General features: G+C 46.8%; 2 protein-coding genes across 7 annotated transcripts in view; one reads left to right on the forward strand and one right to left on the reverse strand.

Moving 5' to 3' along the window:
- Positions 1 to 2401: 2401 nt before the first annotated feature.
- LOC120449389 (isovaleryl-CoA dehydrogenase, mitochondrial) lies at positions 2402 to 4021 on the forward strand. The gene is made up of 3 exons (XM_039631830.2): positions 2402 to 2663; positions 2720 to 2845; positions 2900 to 4021. The coding sequence occupies exons 1-3, from the start codon at positions 2449 to 2451 to the stop codon at positions 3819 to 3821; spliced, it is 1263 nt and encodes a 420-aa protein (XP_039487764.1). The 5' UTR covers positions 2402 to 2448; the 3' UTR covers positions 3822 to 4021.
- Positions 4011 to 19407, reverse strand: part of LOC120449387 (talin-2) — a 29560-nt gene continuing 14163 nt past the window's right edge. For 2 of the 6 annotated variants that reach the window (XM_039631826.1, XM_039631825.2), the window contains exons 3-17: positions 16768 to 17026; positions 16306 to 16704; positions 16056 to 16247; positions 15919 to 15997; positions 15357 to 15860; positions 15205 to 15293; positions 14781 to 14869; positions 14317 to 14433; positions 9668 to 14255; positions 9411 to 9601; positions 7337 to 7453; positions 6759 to 7274; positions 5747 to 6406; positions 4955 to 5529; positions 4011 to 4895 (exon numbers count right to left, since the gene is read on the reverse strand). In XM_039631826.1, the coding sequence (XP_039487760.1) occupies positions 4637 to 4895; positions 4955 to 5529; positions 5747 to 6406; positions 6759 to 7274; positions 7337 to 7453; positions 9411 to 9601; positions 9668 to 14255; positions 14317 to 14433; positions 14781 to 14869; positions 15205 to 15293; positions 15357 to 15860; positions 15919 to 15997; positions 16056 to 16247; positions 16306 to 16704; positions 16768 to 16903 (8511 nt within the window). In that variant the 5' untranslated portion in view covers positions 16904 to 17026 and the 3' untranslated portion in view covers positions 4011 to 4636. Of the gene's footprint in view, positions 4896 to 4954; positions 5530 to 5746; positions 6407 to 6758; positions 7275 to 7336; positions 7454 to 7726; positions 8096 to 9410; positions 9602 to 9667; positions 14256 to 14316; positions 14434 to 14505; positions 14532 to 14780; positions 14870 to 15204; positions 15294 to 15356; positions 15861 to 15918; positions 15998 to 16055; positions 16248 to 16305; positions 16705 to 16767; positions 17027 to 19407 lie in introns of those variants that run through there. The other 4 variants (XM_039631827.2, XM_039631829.2, XR_005616192.2 and 1 more) reach the window with 4 other exon arrangements.

Here is a 19407-nt window from a genome sequence, read left to right on the forward strand (position 1 = left end):
GCCTTTGTGGGCCACTAAAAGTGGCAACTGCTAGTGCTGCTCATCAAGTTCATTCCACTTGGCATTAAGTGCGCCCAAACAAACAGAGCGCCCCAAGAATGCTGCAACAGACACTGACAGTGAGATCTGTTTATAGACCCGGTCGGCATTTAATTGCTGGGAAAGGAATGTGTAGACTGCAGGAGTCGTTTCACTTGGTTACATAAAAACTATGTGCGTTGCATTTGCCAGAGTCCAATACATTCCCCTGATTAATCGGGCAAAAAGCATGTCATTAAAGTGGCATTAGCCAAAACCAGGACATCTACTACATCCTTGACCTTTAAGCCAAGTGCAGGTGCATTGAGTGGATGTGGATTTCTATGGTCGCTAATTAAAGCTAGGCATGAAAACATGTGCATGACACAACAGCAATAATGGATGCGGATCCAGATCCAGATCCATGGAAACCTACAATATACCAACTGTGTCCTCAGTGGGTCGAAGTTGATTGACAGGATGTGGACGATGACTGGGGAAGGAGCTAACTAGCTGGCTGGGTTCCTTGACAACATTCAACCGGGTAACATGCCATTAATCAAACGCACACACGTGAGCTGCTCCACCTGCCCGGAGCGACTTATTTATGAGGACATTTATCGATTTGCCTGCCGAATTGTTCAATTATTTGGGTTACACCGGCCCATCGAGAGCCGAAACACCAATGCACATTTGCCACCGTCTTGTTTTTTTTTTTTCTTTGTTTTGCCCCTTTTGCTTCTGGGTACCATCAATTAATTATCCTTTTAGCCTTTCACTGGGCAACACACTTCCGCATCCGGTACGGAATCCGATATGTCCGGCGATGGACACCGACTGCGGCACTGACGATTTTGGGCTCGGTCGCCGCCGCCTCTTTAATTCCATTTAGATCGAAGCTCCTGGCAGACTGGTGGCTCTGTTTATGTTTATCCCTGCGCCTGCACTGCCCTTGTTGTGGTATTTGCTATTGTTGCCGGCATCGGCAGCGGTGACCCGTTCATCTGCCGTTGGTGAATCATGCGCACTGGTGGCCCAGTGTCCCTTATGCTCCCATCGGCAGGTCCTTTGATGTGCAGGTGTAGCAGCTATTTAGATGACCTGCTTCTGGAGGGAAGCGAACTTTTGGTAGTCACAGTTTTAGGCTTCTAAGGGCGATTGGTGAGTCATGCGCAGAAGGGCGAGGTTTAATATAAAGTGGCGGGCCTTAAAATTTTAAAGTTAAATGAACTGTTTCGTATTATTTTAAATAACTATGAGTACATAATGCATATTTAACGAACATTTTCTAGCAATAATTTCGGTTAATAAATCAATTTAAGGGGGGGGTAGGGTTTTGAGGGTTCAAAAAAAGTGATTTTTTTTAATTGCATATTATGAAAGTATAGTAACTCAAGATTGTTGTCTGTAAATAGGAAGTCAATCGGAGCAAAACTCACAAAGATATAGCTTTGGAAGTAGGCGGGTCTCGAACGACTACCTGAGTAATCCCTCAGCGGGGAAGACAGCAACAAAAACTTTAAACACGTTTTTCTCAAATCGATGTTTTTTGAGTCGGTGCACTCTGTATCTCAAAATCTATTCAACCGATCGTTCTCAAATTTTTTACAGTATTTCCTTACATAATTTATGAGGTAACGCTGTCGAGATTTTTTCGTTTTTGATTTTAATTTTTTTATTATTAACAACAATAGTCATGAACTTTGGCCAAAAATCGGTATTTTCACTTTCAAGTTTTGTAAAAAGTTCAAAAATTATAATAAATGGAAAAACTCGACAGGGATACCTAGAGGGACATAAAAATTGATGGAAAAACTTTGGGTATTTCATATCAGATTATCCAGTGCTGAGGTATGACGTGCACCGCAAAATGTATTTTTTCTGAGGCGCCTGCGAAGAATTGCTGCCATTCGGTCAATTTTCAATATTTTTCAACCAATATTTCACAGAATATAGTTCAAATACTACTCTTTAATGTACAATAATCAGAAATAAATTTACTTTTACCGTACGCCCAAAAAAAAATCTGTAAAAACCTGTTTTTTTCTCCCTTTAAAACCCTACCCCCCCCTTAAGAGGAAATACTGGAATGGCGGGCAATTTTGAATTGCCCATTTAAATTTTGAGCCTAATAGTGTTGGTAAGTGCTTAAAACACTAAAAGTTATTTGATCTTACCTAATGCTAAAAAGGTTCCACTCATTTGGTTAGCTTTGTGGTTTTACATTTTGATTTTAGTAATTTATTATTTAAATTATTTATTTTTTTGTTTAATTTAATTTTGTAATTTAGTTATGTTTTGTGTTTAGTTCCAACTCGCTGGTTTGGCCACAGGTCCGCCCACTTGTTTGAGCGGCACTCGTTGATTTCGCTGTAGCGAGTGGCAACAGCTGATCGCAATTAGATAATAGTATAGAGTAGTATAGCCAACATGGCTCTGAGATTTGTGGCCCAGTCATGCAGATCCTTCCTGCAACGTGGCGATCGTCCTTTGTCCTGGACGCGTACCCTCGCCCATTATCCCGTCAACGATGAGATGTTCGGTCTGGATGAGGATCGCCAAAAGCTGCGGGAAGTTGCATTCAATTTCTTCCAGAAGGAACTGGCGCCTTTGGCCAAGGAAATCGACAAACTGGATAATTTCAAGTAGTATAATGCATGATAAATATCCCAATTAGCTTTAAATGAATATTATTTTCTAGGGACCTGCGCCCTTTCTGGAAGAAACTGGGTGATCTCGGCTTTCTGGGCATCACTGCGGAGCCCGATTTTGGTGGCACTGGGGGCAGCTATTTAGACCACTGCATCATCATGGAGGAATTCTCCCGGTAAGATATATCTATATAGTATATATAATGATCTTCATAAACCTTACTTTCCAGTGCTGCGGGGGGCGTGGCCTTATCCTACGGAGCACACTCCAATCTGTGCATCAATCAGTTGACGAAGAACGCCACCCTCGAGCAGAAGGAGAAGTATCTTCCCAAACTGTGCAGTGGCGAGCACGTTGGCGGACTGGCCATGTCCGAACCTGGCGCTGGATCCGATGTAGTATCCATGAAGCTGCGTGCCGACCGCAAAGGAGACTACTATGTCCTCAACGGATCTAAGTTCTGGATCACAAATGGTTCTGATGCAGATACTTTGATAGTCTATGCCAGGACAGGAGGCAGTGATGTACCGGACAAGCATGGCATAACCGCTTTTATTGTCGAGACCGCCTGGGAAGGCTTTAGTGTGGCCCAAAAGTTGGACAAGCTGGGCATGCGAGGCAGCAGCACCTGTGAACTGGTCTTCCAGGATCTGAAGGTGCCGGCCAAGAACATTCTGGGCCAGGAGAACAAGGGCGTATATGTGCTTATGTCGGGATTGGACTTTGAACGACTAGTGCTGGCCGCCGGACCCGTGGGTCTGATGCAGGCCGCCTGCGACGTGGCTTTCGACTATGCTCACCAGCGTAAGCAGATGAATAAGTTGATTGGAGAGTTCCAGCTGCTGCAAGGAAAGATGGCGGATATGTACACCACACTGAGTGCGTGCAGGAGCTATTTGTACACGGTGGCCAGAGCCTGTGACGCCGGCAGTCGCAGTCCCAAAGATTGCGCTGGCGTTATTCTCTACACCGCCGAGAAGGCCACCAAGGTGGCTCTCGATGCCATTCAGATCCTCGGTGGCAATGGCTACATTAACGAGAATCCCACTGGTCGCATCCTGCGAGATGCTAAGCTATACGAGATCGGTGCTGGAACCTCCGAGATCAGACGCTGGCTGATTGGTCGCCAGCTCAACCAGGAGTACAAGTAAAGAGAATACCTTCTCTTTTTCAATGTAACCCAGAATCGCATTTATTGTATGACAACCGTGGCAATGACGTGGACCAACTCTACTACTCAACAGACTTAATGTTGCATTTATTTTTGAAGATTTATAAAATCTGTATGTTTTATCAATGTTTATATGTGCCTTAATAAAAGAAGTAAAACTTTGTAACCATTATGTTAAAATATTGTTTTTTATTAATTTACAAAAAATACACAATTTAAATATGCAACTGCATACACGACTCGCACACGTACGTATATACAAAGAGAAATAAAAAGTATTGATTACATCGAATAAAATTCACAACTATAGAACATAGATTGGTGAAAAACCAGAGGTTTCTTACGTTAGAAAATAATATTTCATGTTTAGTGCACAGTAATAAATTGCATCGAAATAACAACAAAGTGAAGAACCAAATTTGTTTGTGTTACGCTTATTAGAGGTTAATTGTAATTTCGTTGAATTTAAAGGAGTTTGCCTAAATAGGTTTCGCACATCTCGTATCAATATATATTGGCAATTAAATGGCAAATAAACACGTAGAACACAGATTTACGAAAACATAGAAACTTGATTAGCAATATTAGGTTGTTAATATTAGGCTGATTATATGGTATGGGTAGAGGCATATAGATGTAGTTTCGCTAGTGGCTAATTACAATTAATATTAAATTATTTCTATTAGTATGTTTATGGGTGTGTAAATGTTAAAAGCACTTTTGGCAATCATCAACATGCTCATCACCAAGCTAGAACATTTACTTAAGCAACTAGAATTTCATCAATTGGAGCGCTCAATCCAATCGAAAACTATGCTTTTCCGTCTTGGTCTCCGATCGCGATTCCGTTGTTGTGGTGAAGGACTTGCGCTCCATCACTCGCTGGGTCATCGAGGTGAGTCGCTCCGAGCCCTGGTCAACAATGCTGATCTTGCCGCCATCGGTGTTAAGGGTCATCTGCGAGAAACTTGATTCCAATGGCTTGACCGCTCCAAGTTCACTGCTGCTGCTGGTGGTATTGTTGGCTGACTTGTCGAAGTTACGCGTCTCATATCTGCAATTTACCAACAGAATTAGCAAGAGCAATCAATTAGGAAAAGGGTTCAATCCCACCTGGACGTGTAACCCTCGTAGTTTTGTCCTGGATAGCCATTTCCTCCCGTAAGCTGTACTACGCCGCCCTGACCGAACGTCTTGTCATGCAGATCCTGCACACACGCCGCCAGATTCCGGTTTGCAGTGGGCTTCTTTGGCACCGCCGGTGGAGATGAGTTTAGCGTTTTAATGCTGGACGACTCATAACTTTGCTGGTAGTTTGTGTTAGTGGGTGTGCCTGAGGTGGTGGGTGCAGAGTTTAGGCCATTGTTGCCGCCAGGACTGCCTGGATAGGGCCTGGGCACGGCATTGGCTGTTAGCTTGGGATTAGGGCGGAAACTGTGACCCGATGTGGCGGTTTGCATGTTAGAAATGGTCGTAGAGAGTGGTGGCGGTGGTGGTGGGAAGTCTCCATTGGGATCGTCCATCGGTGGGTAGTTGGACGGCGGTGGAGACACCGCTCCTGGGTGATGGAAGTGCTGTGGCTGCGGACTGGCATAGTTGTAGTGATGCTTCTGCTGCTGGCCACCGGACAAGTAGCTTGGCGAACTGGGCATCTCGCTGGAACCGTAGTAACCGCTGCGACCCAAAGTCTGTTATGGTTAGAGGTTAGAAGAGAGAAAAGAAATACTGCCGGTTAGATTGGTTAAGTGTTAGATTGATTGCCCACACCAAATTATAATTAGACTACTTGAAACAAAATGGTGCCTCAATTTAGCCATCTATCTCAATGCCAATTTCATTTGCTCGTGCTTTCAAAGACTAATACAAAATATAACAATGTGGAAGAAAGGTAATCGTGTTTCATACATTGTTCTGGCTTCTATAGGCGTACTCGGTGTCACTTTCGTCTGTGGTGAATCCCTGAGCGTTCTTCGCGTAGCGCTGCGCGTGGCGTACATTCTTCAGAAGCTGTCGGGCCTCCTCCAGTTCCTTTTCCTTGCGCAGCACGGCGGAACGAGCGTTGATTTCCTGCGTCATGCCGTTGACCATCGATGTGTTTATCGTAAGCGAGCGCTCCTCCTCCACTTCCAGGCCCTGTTGGGCAGAGTGCACCAGGTTGTCTGTGGATTTGATCACTGCATTGCCAGCGGCCTGGAGACGGCGACCAGCCTCAGAGTTCGGATTCGACTTCACCTTGCAGGCAATCAGCAGCTGGGCCGTGGAAGCGGCAACCTGCTTGGCTGTAGAAATCAGCATCACCTCGGTGCCCACGCCGCGCACCAGGTTCTGGGCTGCCTCCACCAGGCTGTGAGTAGCGGCGGCCACAAGTCGTGCGGCCGAAATGAGGCCCTCCGACCACTGGCCATCGTCGGAGCTCGTTAGCGGACGTCGAGCCACCTTGCCCGTGTCGATGAGCTCACGCTGAGCAGCGTTTGCAGCACGCACCAAGGCAGCAGATGCTCCCATAATGCCCTTGGCGGCCTCCAAGATCATTTCGTCAAACTTCATGTTTTCGTCGAGTTCAATCTGTGTGGCAGAGAAAGCAAAGATGACATATTATTACGTGCTGACTTAAGGCAAATAGGAACGGAACAATCACCAATGGGGTTTTAGTCAAGATCTTGAGCTGAGTGTTTTAGTAGATTGGCGAGGGTCACAGTAATAATATGTTTGATTCCTGGGTGAACTTTTGAATGAAACAACCAAGAATATCAAACATATCTCACTGGAACCATCAATTAGTTCGTTTTGAAGGGCTAGTTAGGGATAATCAAGCACCGCTTATAACTTAGGATCAGTTTTCAGTTACATCACTATAGTTAGTTATCATTCACCATTTAAACTATATTTGAATATGTAAGTGAAAGCAAAGACCCACCTTGACATCGGCCTGACGACGAGGACGCAGTGAAGCCAATTTCTTGGCGGCAGCATCGATGGAGGCAGCAGCGCCCAACAGCTCGTTCTCCGCAATGACGGTGGGATCCTCGGGATCAATCCAATCGGAGCCCTTGAGCAGCCTGGCCATGGCCACCAGATCAGTGACGCACTTGGCAACGCGACGCGACAAGTGCATGCGATCGTCGGCACTGCAATTGTGCAGGATACCACTGAGCAGATCGCGGTACGATTCTCCGACAGCAGTTCCCGCCTCCAGAGTGCGTGTTCTCAGCTCCTCCGTTTCGGCACAGTTCCAGGCCACGGAGCGGCAGACGATAAGCATTTCAGAAATGGCACGGCGTCCCAGATTGGCTGCAGATACAATATCAGTTTGCAAATTTGAGGTTCCGGCAGCAACAGCCTTGGCAGTGGCAGCCGTCACATTCATGGTCACTCGGATCAGATCCTCGGGTCCCACCTGGGTGTTGCCAACTGGTGGGGGAGTGTGCATGGCCTGAAGGAATGCAAATGAAGCTGTTTAAATAATTTACTCACAAATAGTTTTTGTAAACTTACCCGAATCTCCTGTGAGATGGCTTCCACGGTGGCCTCCATGGCACGAGTACCGCGGGTGTGCTCATCCTCGACAGCCTTCACAGTCTTCAGCAGTGAGGACACATTAAGCACCATTACCTATTCGTTTGCGAATGTAAATAAGTTTTTTGGGAGCAGAGCAGAGATGTTGTGGTTAATGTTTGGTCAGTAAAGAAGTGGTTTGAAAAGATTTACTTATCAATAGGAGGATGACTACGATTACAAACTACTCTACCACTACATTTGATATTCTACTGCTACTACAACATTCTAATTGGCTTTGGCACTCTTACAAATCAATATAAAACTAAAATGTAGAAAAATAATATTCCATTTGTTTTTTATTATACGCATAAGTAATAAGAATTAGTTTCAAAAATGACTTGGTAACATTCAAAAGAGATAAATGGGAACTTCTAGGCGCCAGGTAAGCGTTTTTTAAATTAAAATTTAAAAATTGTTTGCTGCCTAAGAGGACTTTAATTCTCATTGCTCTGCCCAGCACTTAAAAGTTCTCTTACAATCAGATTGAATTCAATTTCTCGAGTGGCGAAAACTATGTTTCATTGTGCAATGTAATGCAGAGTAATGCAAGTAGAATTTTGTCCCAGAATTTCAGATGGCCATGATGTCGATGCTGCTGCTGCCGAGGAGGTTGTGGCTGCCACTTCGCATTTGAGATTGTGGGTTAGTTTTTGAATGGCCATTGTGGGCAGCTGTTTGGCAAACATCTTGAAGCGTCTGCTCGGCGTTATTTTGGTTCGATTTCGTTATATTTTTCGATTTGTACATACATATGTATATGCGGATGAATGCAGATTTTGGTTTGATATCGATTTGATAGCATATTGTTTTCCACAGCGAGCGCAGCGCATGAAGAGAAGGAGGAGCGTGGAGCGGTTTGAATTCGATTTGCATTTTTGTACAGTTCATGAGTGTATTTTTTTTGTTTTTTTTCGGTTTGTGTGTTGTGGGAAAAAAGAAGAGCAGATACGTCGAAGGCACAAAGAATTAGCAAAACGAAAAAATACATCAATTTATGGATTTTCCCATTTGGTTTTCTTTTTACAAACGTTGGAAGTGGTGGGTGGTAGGAAGTAGGTGGGTTGGTGGGTTGCTGGGCGTTTGGAAGAGGGTGGGTGTTCGGATAGGTGGGTGGTTGGGGTGCCTCGGTGGTTGGGAGAGCGCAGCAAGCAGCAGCAGAGCCGGAAGGGATGGTACTGGCATGACCACGGTGTTAGAGCTGGGCAAGAGGGGTGGTTGAGTAGCCGGGCGAGAAATCTCTTGTTTGATGCCGTTGCCGCCAGGGAATTAATGCAAGTAGTGGGCTTTTCATGGGTGCGTTCGGTTAAACATTGATAACATTAATAACATTAAAGTAACGACAACACAGAGCACAAGCTTTGAAGGGAGCAGGATGCAAGAGAGGCGCCTTTTTAAATCTTTTGCATTCAAAAAATCAGACAACAGCAGGGGTTCTCTTTCAGTTATTCCAAATATACACAAATACATTTATGAGCGGGTGTTGGGATTCCCCTTTTTTTTAAGTGTATGAGTAGATGAGTGCCAAAGCCATTTGATGTTTATTCATGTTGAATTTTCAATATGCCACAAACAACATTTATGTATGCGCTTTACATATTTTGCATGGAAAAGAATAAATGATTATAAAAATAAAGATGAATTACATTCTTAAGAATCCGTCCATTAAGTATTTCAATCGTTCAGTCTTATTTTCCTTGAAGTCTTTGGTCCCATTCGAAATTTGATGATAAACCAATTGATACAGTTTAGGATCACAAACCATAACCACTTAAAGTCAGTTACAATTTTGTGAGTGAGGATAAGAAACTAGAGCAGCATAATTCGCTTAACTGCATTATTGAAAGGTACATGTTTTGAATAGTTTACAATCAGTTAAGGGAATTAACCTGCAGCTACTAAAAGCCACAACAACGAAAGCTTATTAGCAAGAGTTTAAAAAACTACGTAAGATCAAGAGAAAGAGAGTAAGAGAGAAAGACAGGGGGAATCGAGTGGGACAGGTGCGACTTACCCTGGCGCTCTCCTTAAGATCCTGCATGGAGGGATCGTTGATGGACTTGCCAGAGGCCAACTTAGTGCAGTTAATTAAATCGCCAAGTGCCGAGGCCACATCCTTTACGGCGTTGATGACCATGACCTGGGAATCGGGTTGGGCAGATCCCAGCGAGCAGGCTCCTCGCTTCACTGCCTCCGCCAGTTGAGCTAAATTAGTAAAATGTAGTTTATTAGTAAGCAGGCGTCGTTATATTTTCTTTAAATTGCACTCACTTATGGTTGAGACAGCATTCTGAGCGGCGTTGGCTAGCTGATCCTGAGTTCCAGCCGCTCCAGTCACCAGAACCTTGGTGTCCTCCACCAAAGCCTTTGCCGTTTGCAGTATGTGCTCGCGGTGATCGGCAAAGCTTCCATCTCCATCCGAATGCAAAGTTCCTGCGGTAGCGAACATAATAGTTGTATCCAAATCTCCAATGATGCCAGATACCGTGTGGGCAGCATTAATGCACGCCTGAGTTCCACGCGATCCCGCCTGCAAGGCCGCCAGCACCTGGGCCACCTTTTCGGACACCTCCCGAGCGCTGCGGGCAATTTCTTTCTGGGCGCCCACATCGTTAGGTCGTGCTCCGCCTGCCGACGACTGAATCATGGAGCTCACTGATCGGCCCAAATCAACGACCGTGGTGCGAATACGCATTGCCACATCCGGCGAGGAAGTGGTGGTACTGGCTCCAACGGAGTCCTGAGTCAACTGTTGATAGTTTTGTGTCATGTCCACGGCGAGTTGAGGTAGAGCCGATGGTTCCACGCTGCTCTTGGCGTTCATCTCGTTGGCCAGGCTTGCGATTTCCTTGGCTCGCGCCACCATTCGCGTCTGGTAATCAACAAAGGTATCCGAGTACGAGGCGTTCAGCAGGGACTGCCGCTTATCGGTCAATCGGGTGATGGAACGGTTCACCTGCTCCATCAGTCCAGTCACGATGCCCGTTTCTGCGTTGATCTTCTCCACGGTTTGCTGCAGCTCCTGAATGGCCTCCCTTGTGCCATCGATAGCGTCATCCAGTCGTGGATGGGCATGAGTGGCACGGGGATTGCCAGCCGAATCCTTGGCCGATTGGACCAGAGTAATGGCACTTTCTACCACCGAACGGGTCTGCTGAATTAGCGACATTTGCTGTTGGCTGTGCACAATGTGGGTGCAGGCTCCAATTGCTCCATTAACCATCGGCACCACATAACGTGAGATTTCGCCCACAGCATGACCAAGTTGTTCAGCATTGTTCTTGCCGGCCACACGAATTGGTTCCAGTTTATCAATAAGCTCGGAAGCAGAGTTCATGGTCTGTCCACTGAATCCGTGCAAGTTGTTATCGCGGCGCTGACTGAGACCCTGTGCATTAACGGCAAGGGCACAACTGTCCAATTCCCGGGTGCATGTGCCCAGGGTGTGGAGCACCTGCTCGCACTGTGCCTGTCCAGGTGCCTTGTCGCGAATGTTGTCCACCAATCGTTTTACCGACTCCGAAACCGGGGTGGAGTGCATCGAGAGCTGTTGCCACACTGGCGGATTATCAGGAGTTAGGGCCAGTGACTTGGCAGCCTTGACCATTTCCACAACACCATCGATTACACCGCGACCCGCTTGAATGACTGGCTCCTGGGCTTTTCTGCCCTCCGCAGATATCTTGGCCGGCACTGAGCTGAACTCTGAACTCGAGGCATACTGGCGCACAGCCTTGACAGCTTCCAATAAGGGATCCACCAGACGCTCTCGACTGCCGCCGGACGGCTGCTCCTCTATAGCCTTGATAGCCTGCACCAAGTCCGAAGTAGCCGTGGCCACCTGCTTAGCCAGCACAATAAACTCGTTCTTGGCCACTGGGTTCGATGTGTTCATCGAGGCCTGACGGCAAATGGAGCACAGGTAACTGGTGTGCTTGGCAATCACCGTGAGGGCAGAAATCATTTGCGGCTTGGTAGACTGCTGGCTGCTCACAATGTCGCAGTGCTGACGGATGCCCTGGTAGGCCCAAGTCAGCTGGGCTTGGTCGATGATTCCTGGTCTTCCTGCTACACTTGAGGGATGCGAAACTCCAATCAAATAGGCGGCCTGCGATGAGCTCTCAATCAATCCCTGGATGGAGTCGTTAACGTTATTCACCGATTGACTGAACTCCACATGCTGCGACTGCTTGGCATTGTTGATCATCTCGGAAATGGCATAGCCAAGGTTTCTCGACTTTCCAGTTGCCTGTTCTACGCAATCAAAGTATCCCAACTCGTTGATAGGCTCATGAGGATAGTCCAACATCAGTCGCAAGGCTTCAATGTTGCGCATAGCATTGTCGCACTCCTTTTGTCCGGGTGCGGACTGGATGCTGGCATCAACCAACTGATTGATACTCTCGGTAACACCTCGGGCAGCGGCATGCAGCAGATTCTTGGCATTAGGCTGTCCGGGATCGGCGGCAATCGACTTGGCCGTCGAGAGGAGAGAGCACGATTGAGTGGAGACGTGTCTCAGGGAGTCTATCATGTGGGAGCGCACCTCCTCTTCCTGCGTTTGACCGGCCATTTCCATGCTGACGGACAAAAGATCCCGGTAGTTGGCCGCAAAGTTTTGGCTACTCTCGGCCAGCAAAGCTGGGGAAGAATACGACACAACAATCTCACCGCCGGCGCTGCTTAACTGCTCGGCCACTTGTTTAAGCTCCGACTGCAGAGTGGCATATGGACGGCTTGATGGTGGGAATTCGCTCATTGATAGGATCTCACTCAATTCGCTGACATTCCTCAAAGCCACATCCACTTCTCGCTGTCCGGGAATGCAGTCCACGGTGGCGGAAAGTGCTCCGGTAACCTCTCGTCCAGCTTGGGTCAAAGCTTCCGGGTTGGATGCTCCCTGCAACGTGCGTTGGGCCTGCTCAATGAGTCGCGCCGAGCTGGTAACCACATCATCTGCACAGTCGATGATTGCGGGATTCTGAGTTGTGGCCGCCACTCCATGTACACTCCTGGTGAAATCTCCCAGTGCCAGGGCAGTGTCGCGTCCTGCAGCTCCGGCGTAGCTGCGCTGGTTGTGCAGCACAGAGGAGAGCAGTTGGCTCAAGGCGATTCCCACGTTCTTAGCCGATTTCCTTAGCTCATCGGCGGTATTTTCCACAGTTTGTCCTGGCAATGGGCGCAACTGCCCAGCGATAGCAGCCTGACGTGTATCGTCCAACACGTCGTGCAGTTTGCGCACCTCCTCTAGGGCTGACTCCAGTTCCTGGCCACCACAGGCATCGCGAGCACGCTGTGCCACCGAATGTAGCTCCGAGACACATTGTCCCAAGTGCAAGGCACCCTTGGATAGTTGGGTAGCAGATGGAATATCGGTGACAGTGGGCTGTAGAGCTCGCGACGACTTCGACACCTGCAAAGCAGGTTCAACGAACTGTTCCGCCGCCTCGATGAGATTTAGCTGGGCATTGGGATCGTCGGGTTGCGCACGAGTTGTTTTCAACGAGGTGACCAGTCGGGGGATAGTGTCCGCCACTCGCTTGCAATCCTGCAGAAGGGTCTCCTTAGTCTGATGGTCTTGGCTGTGCTGCACAGCGTTTTGGGCCGCCGAGATGCACTGGGTAGCTGCTGAGGCTGCTTGCTTCGAACAGAACTCCAGTCGCTGGATAAGTCCACGTTTCATCGCAGGCGTGTTAGCCGCAGTAGTGGTGATCTCCCGAAGTTCCTCCGCTGCCTTACGCAATGCGTTTTGGTTATCCGAATCATGTGGGTTGGATGAGCAGAGACGAGCGGCCTCTACCAACTTGGCAGTGGCATCAGCCAGCTGTTTGGCAGCAGATAACAGATGACGCTTCATGTCTGCATCCTGTTGCTGATCCGCCTCCCCCTTGATGCTCTGGATAAGCTGAGCAGTGGTTTGACCAAGGGTACGCGCATGGCGCACCATCTCCTGGGGATCGTGGGTAGATACCAGGATATCAGTGCCGATTATCACATTCTCCACGGGGCTTAGTTCGGTGCTGGTGCGATTGGCATGCTCCCTGGAGCTCAGCTTCACGTGCTCCAACATATCAGTAAGGCTCTTTGACACATCACGGGCAGCTGCTAGGAGATCGGCCTTTAGCTTGGGGTCATTGCTGGCTTCATTGCAGACTTCGCACAAAGAGTTAACGGCTCTGGCCACATTTTGGGCAGCCGCTTCCAGTTGTTCACGACAGGCAGCATTGTGGAGCGTTGGTGCCACCACCTTGGCACAAGCCACCAATTGACTGGTAGCCAGGGCACACTGACTGGCAGCTCCAATCACACGATTCCTGGCCTGTTCATCCTCACAGCTGGCGGCGATGTTCTTAGCACGCAGCACAAGGGCAGCAGTGGTATTGGCCACCGCCTTGGCCAAGGCCAGAAGCATGTCGTGGAGGTCACGGTTCTCGGGAACCTCTTCCTCGGCAATAGTGCTGAGTACATGCGTTGTAGCTTCGCCCACTCGACTGGCTGCATTGATCAGATGCTGTGGCGGCTCCTTGCTCTCGGGTTCGGCTGCCTTGAGGAGATCACTGAAGGCACTGCACAAGTTGCGGGCGGCCTCCAGCAGTTGGTCACCATTCGTGTCGTTCTCCATTAAGGCGGCAATAAGGCGCACCTCCTTGGTCACCTCAGGAATTGTTTGGGCGATCTGGGAGACCGATGCCGATATGGCTTCCGTATCCACTTCATCCGGATGAGAGGCGGTTATAATTTGGGCAGTGGCAGCGCTCATAGTGGCCACATGACTGCTAACCGCCTGTTTGGAAGTGTCTAGGGTGTTCTCACGCCATTCAATGGAGCGCAAATCGCTGCCCAGCTCTTGGATGGGTGCCTAAAAGGTAACGAAACTGGGCATTAGATTACTAATACTAAAGGAAAGGCAATTAACTTACCCTAGTGCGCAGCTCCTCGTCAGCGCGAATGAGGACATCCTGGCCAGCGGAAATGTAACCCAGCAGAGCTCGCTGTGGCTCCGTCAGATTTACAGAACTAATGCGAACTTCCTTAGTCTGAAGTAACATATTTCAAAAGAAAAAATTAGTATCTGCGTTTGAAGGAACTCTCTCCAGCAAAATGCATACTTTGTAAAACATTGGATGACCACTGGCTTTATTTAGAGATTGCAGCATGTCAGGAGAAAGGAATTAGAGAAATGATTCATGTTAGTTTGCTTTAGATGAGGTGGGATAATGGTTTCGTGGTTCAGGTTAAGTTGTTAGGCTAGTGTTACAAGTTTGTGCAGTGGCAACTTAAGCAAAATGCGTGTGATATAAACAAATGGTTGAGTGTAAGTAAGTAGAGTTATTAAAGAATGTTTGGTGGCTTTGGGATGGGCATGGGGGTGTGGACTACTCACCGAGGGCGGCTGGTGGGCATGGTTCACCTGGCCGACGAAGGCACCGTACTGCACGGTCTGCACTTCATTCTCCATATAAGAGCGCTCGCCTATTGTTCGATTCGTAGGGCGGAATTCAGAGGGGGTTGATAAAAGAAATAAAAATATAAATTAGCATTTACAAGATAAGCAATTAAAAATAAAAAAGCAGAAAGCTAAAATATATTACACACTGTCGAACCTTAAGTATAATTTTACAGGTTTATTCTCTAATTTTTTCTCTTCTGGTTTTGTAAGAAAGATATTTGCACTTTTACTAATAAGATTTTACGTAAAATGATAATTTTTTGTATAAACCATCTTAAGAATGTACTTTTTTTATCCAAAGTCATAATATTTAGCTGAAGCTAGTGCTTTACATTGGTACAAGGCATTTAAAACTTACCATCATAAGGACGCATAATGCCCGGATGAGCCAAGCTCTCCACATTTAGTTGCTCCATGCGATTCGTTTCGTGTTGCAAGAAGGTGGCTCTTTAATATAAATCGAAAAATGATTACAAAACTTTATTGCGCGCACAGAGCAACTTCACTTACTTGGATGGGGCCACTGACTCTTCCACCATTGTGGATCCCTCATCGCCTTCAATGCCGAAATGATCCTTAGTCTGTTTCTTCTTAATAATAATGTCGATGTAGCCAGCAATAAGCTGGACAATCTGCTCGGCCTCCGTCGTCTGCACCGAGTAGTATTGATTGGCGTAGTCGCCAAAGTCCAGGGTGAAGGTGTTTGGCGAGGCGCCCCAACGTCGAACTGTTGTCAAGGGCCACGAGATCAAAATCTCTTTGGTGTGCTCGTCCAGGCGCAGCACCGAATCCTTGGTCACTCCGAGCAGACGGGGAACCAGCTTGTTTTTGCCATTCATCTTCTCCTTGACCAGAAAGAAGGTCACACCGTAGGTGGGCAACTCCCGGGCGGTCTTAGTGTACAGGACTTTGGCGTCGATTTCAGATAGATCCGCATGCTTTCGGTGCTCCGAAAAGATTTTCTTCTCGATTCCCTTGGTGCGCACATAAGACTGAGGCAGAAAGTCCTTCAAGCTAAAGATAAGATTTAGTTTAGATGATGTAATGGACATTAGACAAATCTTTAACTCACTCTAAAAATCCGGTCTTGTGCTTGGCCTCATTATGCGGTCCAAATTGAATATGCACTTGGATGCCAGCAAACTCGCAAGCTAAAGAAATGTTAATTATTAAAAGAAGTTCATGGGTGTCGTTTACTAAAAGACCCACCTTTGTCTTGGGTGACTGGATGCGTTCCATCCAGAATGGCATCCCTGGCTTGGACATACAGCAAATTCAATTGCACGGGGTCTCGAGAATCGATGTTCTGGTCCGAGAAGAAAAAGCGCCGACGGAGCAAAACAGTTTCCGCCTCATCTATGCCCTGCTCCCTCAAGGTGCGACTCACATCCACCCAGTTCACTGGAAGTAAAAGCCCATTGTAGTATTTGACTTCTTCTAGATTAAAACAGTAACTTACTTTCATCGTCCGTCTTCAGTTTTTTGCGCAAACTCTCCATTTTGGCATCCCGATCCTTCTCCATAATCTTGCGCTTGAGGGTGAGCGTGCCGAACTTGTTGTCCGGCAGATTCTCATTTTGCGCCTCGTTGTCCTCGCGCACCAATCCGTATTCCTCGTGATTGGTGATGCCGATCTTTGTGCAGATGACCACCATAAGCTGCGACACTGGTTGGGAGTCATCCACCAGAATGGTCTTTACAGCGCCATCCAACATACGAACACGCAGGGTTCGCGTCTTGCGGCGATACTCCAGCGTGTCCTGGTTGTGCAGTATGTAGTATCCCAGGGTACGTCCCGGTTCCAACCAAACTCCCTGCTGGTTCTGCTCGTCAGAGATAAACAGGCCATATTCGCTGGCTGTAATATAAATGGATATTTTATTAAAAAATAGGATTTGTTGTGAAATTAGTCTGCACATACGTTGTCCTTGTACTGCCTCGGCGAACTTATCGCGAATGACCTTGCAGGCATCGAAGACTGTGGTGTTGGGCTGGAACTGTATGGTCTTGGTCACCCGACCACCCTCCAGTTGGATGCGCAGCGATAGTGTGGACATCGTGGCGTTTTCCTCGCTGCTTCACTGCGACTTCCGCTGCTCCTTTTCTTTTACTTCTTTCTCCTCCGCCTCGTCGTCGTTTCCTTGGGCGAACTTCCAAGGAAGTGGAAAATGCAATGGGCACTGCAAAAATAAAAGGGAATATTTAAGTTGAAGAGCATATTTGACTGGGTGAATAATTTGTATAAATATATTGCTAAAATCTTCTTCCGCTACTGCAACAATAAGGGGGATAGATTTTTCCTTTCAATGTGAAAAAATTGGTTGTTTCTGTGTCCCAGAATAGTAGGCTAAGATAAATGCATTTTAACGATAGGGATAACCCATTTCCTTTTTTTTATTGGTTTAATTTAATTTCTTTTCAAGTTAATTGGAGTCAAAAGAATAAGCTGAAAGTTTAGTTTATGACAATGATTAAGTTAAATTTGACTTGAATGTAAGTGGGTGTTGTTAGCCCACATTTGAATATACTAATTTGCTAATGAATTACACTTAAGAGGACAAACTAAAAGTGGAAAACAGACACCAGAAAATCCGAAACCCGGAACCATCGGCCGAGACCGAAACCAAAACTGAAACCACCCCCAAAGCGCAAGGATATCTTCCGGTGAAACGGGCAGGGGCGATGGCGGTGGCAGCCACCACCCAAAACGCAGACGGCCGATAAAATTGCTGATGAAAATCTTCTCCAGAAGCACTCGCACACACATAAAGGCATTAAATGTTCACACACACACACACACAGGAAAGAGGGCAACGCAGGACACTTGAGTTCAGACCAAATCAAAGACTGAAAACCCAGGCTCTTTGCAGTGTATCCTTATGGGGTAGCAAAGTAAGCCCACTCTGGTGACTTCTCCAACTCTCTCTCTTTACGCCTCGTTCTCTCCATGATTAGGCTTTGGATTTTAAGCCAAGTTCCCTTATAAATGCCACATTCTCCATCCCCGAAAGGCAGGAGTAATTGATTTTCTGTCGCCCGCTTTTTGATCCTGCCCACGTTCAAAGACAAAAGCTGCCTAAGTGTGTCAGAGTTCGGGTGGAAAAAAATCGCTACCATTATTGTTTTCTCTAGCATGTGAAAATCAATAATTTACACAAATGTTTTGTTATTTTCTTCTTTTTTTTTACCCCCTGTGTGTGTGTGGGAGAACACACACAACACACAGAGAGAGAGCAAGAGGAAGCACTTGAAATTTCCGGCAGACGACACACACAATATCACGCACAAACTTTCACAATTACTTTTTGTAGGAGGACAACGACGACGGGACGAGGATATCGGCTCCATATGGCGACTGTGGATGGCACCGCTTGTCGGCATCCTGCATCCAACTGGAGTGGCACGTCTGCTCTCCACGGAATCTGGCACGAAAGTGATGAAAAGGCTGACTCAACGTTGCGGCTCAGCCAGCGGCAGAGGGATGGATGCTGCTCCGTCGACGTCAGCAGCAGCATCAGCATCCCTTCGGTGTCTAGGACATTATCATCGTGGTCTGGTGGTGGTGGGTGCCACCACCGGCAGGACTCGGAAGAGAAAGTCCGGAAGAGCGTCGCTGAGAGCAGCGCTTGCGCAGTGCTTTTTTTGGAGAGAAATTCTTGGCCAAAGGGTGCAGTCACCGCAATTCACCCTCTTCTTTTGCCACCGGAGACTTTGCTCACATTGTGCCCCCTTTCTCTTGAACAAATGGTAGACTTTTTAGGGCGCCTGAGTGGCGCCAGTCGGCCGAAAAGTATCTGAATCCTGCGCACCACCAGCCGGAAAATGTGCGTGGTGGCGGTGGCTCAGAGCGGCCAGCAATCACTGCGTAATCCGATATGAAAGTACACTGCGCGACAGGAAAACAGGTTCACAGTTCAGAGTGGTGGGTAGTATGGGGTTAGCTTTTGTCCTCTTAGAGTAGAAATACCTATTTTCTTTAACTAATAATAATGAATAATCCTTTAGTGCATCAAATTTTGGTTTTACATAGACTGGATATATTATAGGTGTATTATAAATAGTTTTTGGATGTTCACAAACAGCAAAATGAACTTTTTATGGGGGTGAAGTCACAAGTGTTTAACGTTTCCGCTAGCATTAAATGTCATGGTTCAGTTTTAGTTTTTTAACAATTGTCTCTGTCAAAAGCACAACAAAAAGCATCATCTTGCAACCCTAGTGAATATTGTAACACAATACGGTCCATTAATTCAATTAACTTTATGTGCTCGTATGTGCCAAACAAGAGAAATCCTCCAACGAAAGGACATAAGGATTTTGGGTAAGAAAAGAAAAGCTGTCATAGTCACGTTAAGATGGATTTCTCTTGGCAAAAGAGCAAACAAGAAAATGCACGGAATCAATAATGTATTACAATGGACCCCTTATTTAAACGGTTTCAATTTCCCCAGCAACTTAATGCCTTCCGACAAACATTTCCTTATGGCACTCGGCAGTTGCAATTTACAGACAGGTAATAAAACATAATAACCATGGAAATATTCGGTAATTTTGGTACAAA

Source organism: Drosophila santomea, chromosome 3L (genome assembly GCF_016746245.2).
Source record: "Drosophila santomea strain STO CAGO 1482 chromosome 3L, Prin_Dsan_1.1, whole genome shotgun sequence".
NCBI lineage: Eukaryota > Metazoa > Arthropoda > Insecta > Diptera > Drosophilidae > Drosophila > Drosophila santomea.

Coding starts and splice junctions, on each gene's coding strand:
- LOC120449389 (XM_039631830.2), top strand. CDS start 2,449: ATGGCTCTGAGATTTGTGGCCCAGTCATGCAGATCCTTCCTGCAACGT. Junction 2,664..2,719: donor GACAAACTGGATAATTTCAA/GTAGTATAATGC, acceptor ATTATTTTCTAG/GGACCTGCGCCCTTTCTGGA. Junction 2,846..2,899: donor ATCATGGAGGAATTCTCCCG/GTAAGATATATC, acceptor CTTACTTTCCAG/TGCTGCGGGGGGCGTGGCCT.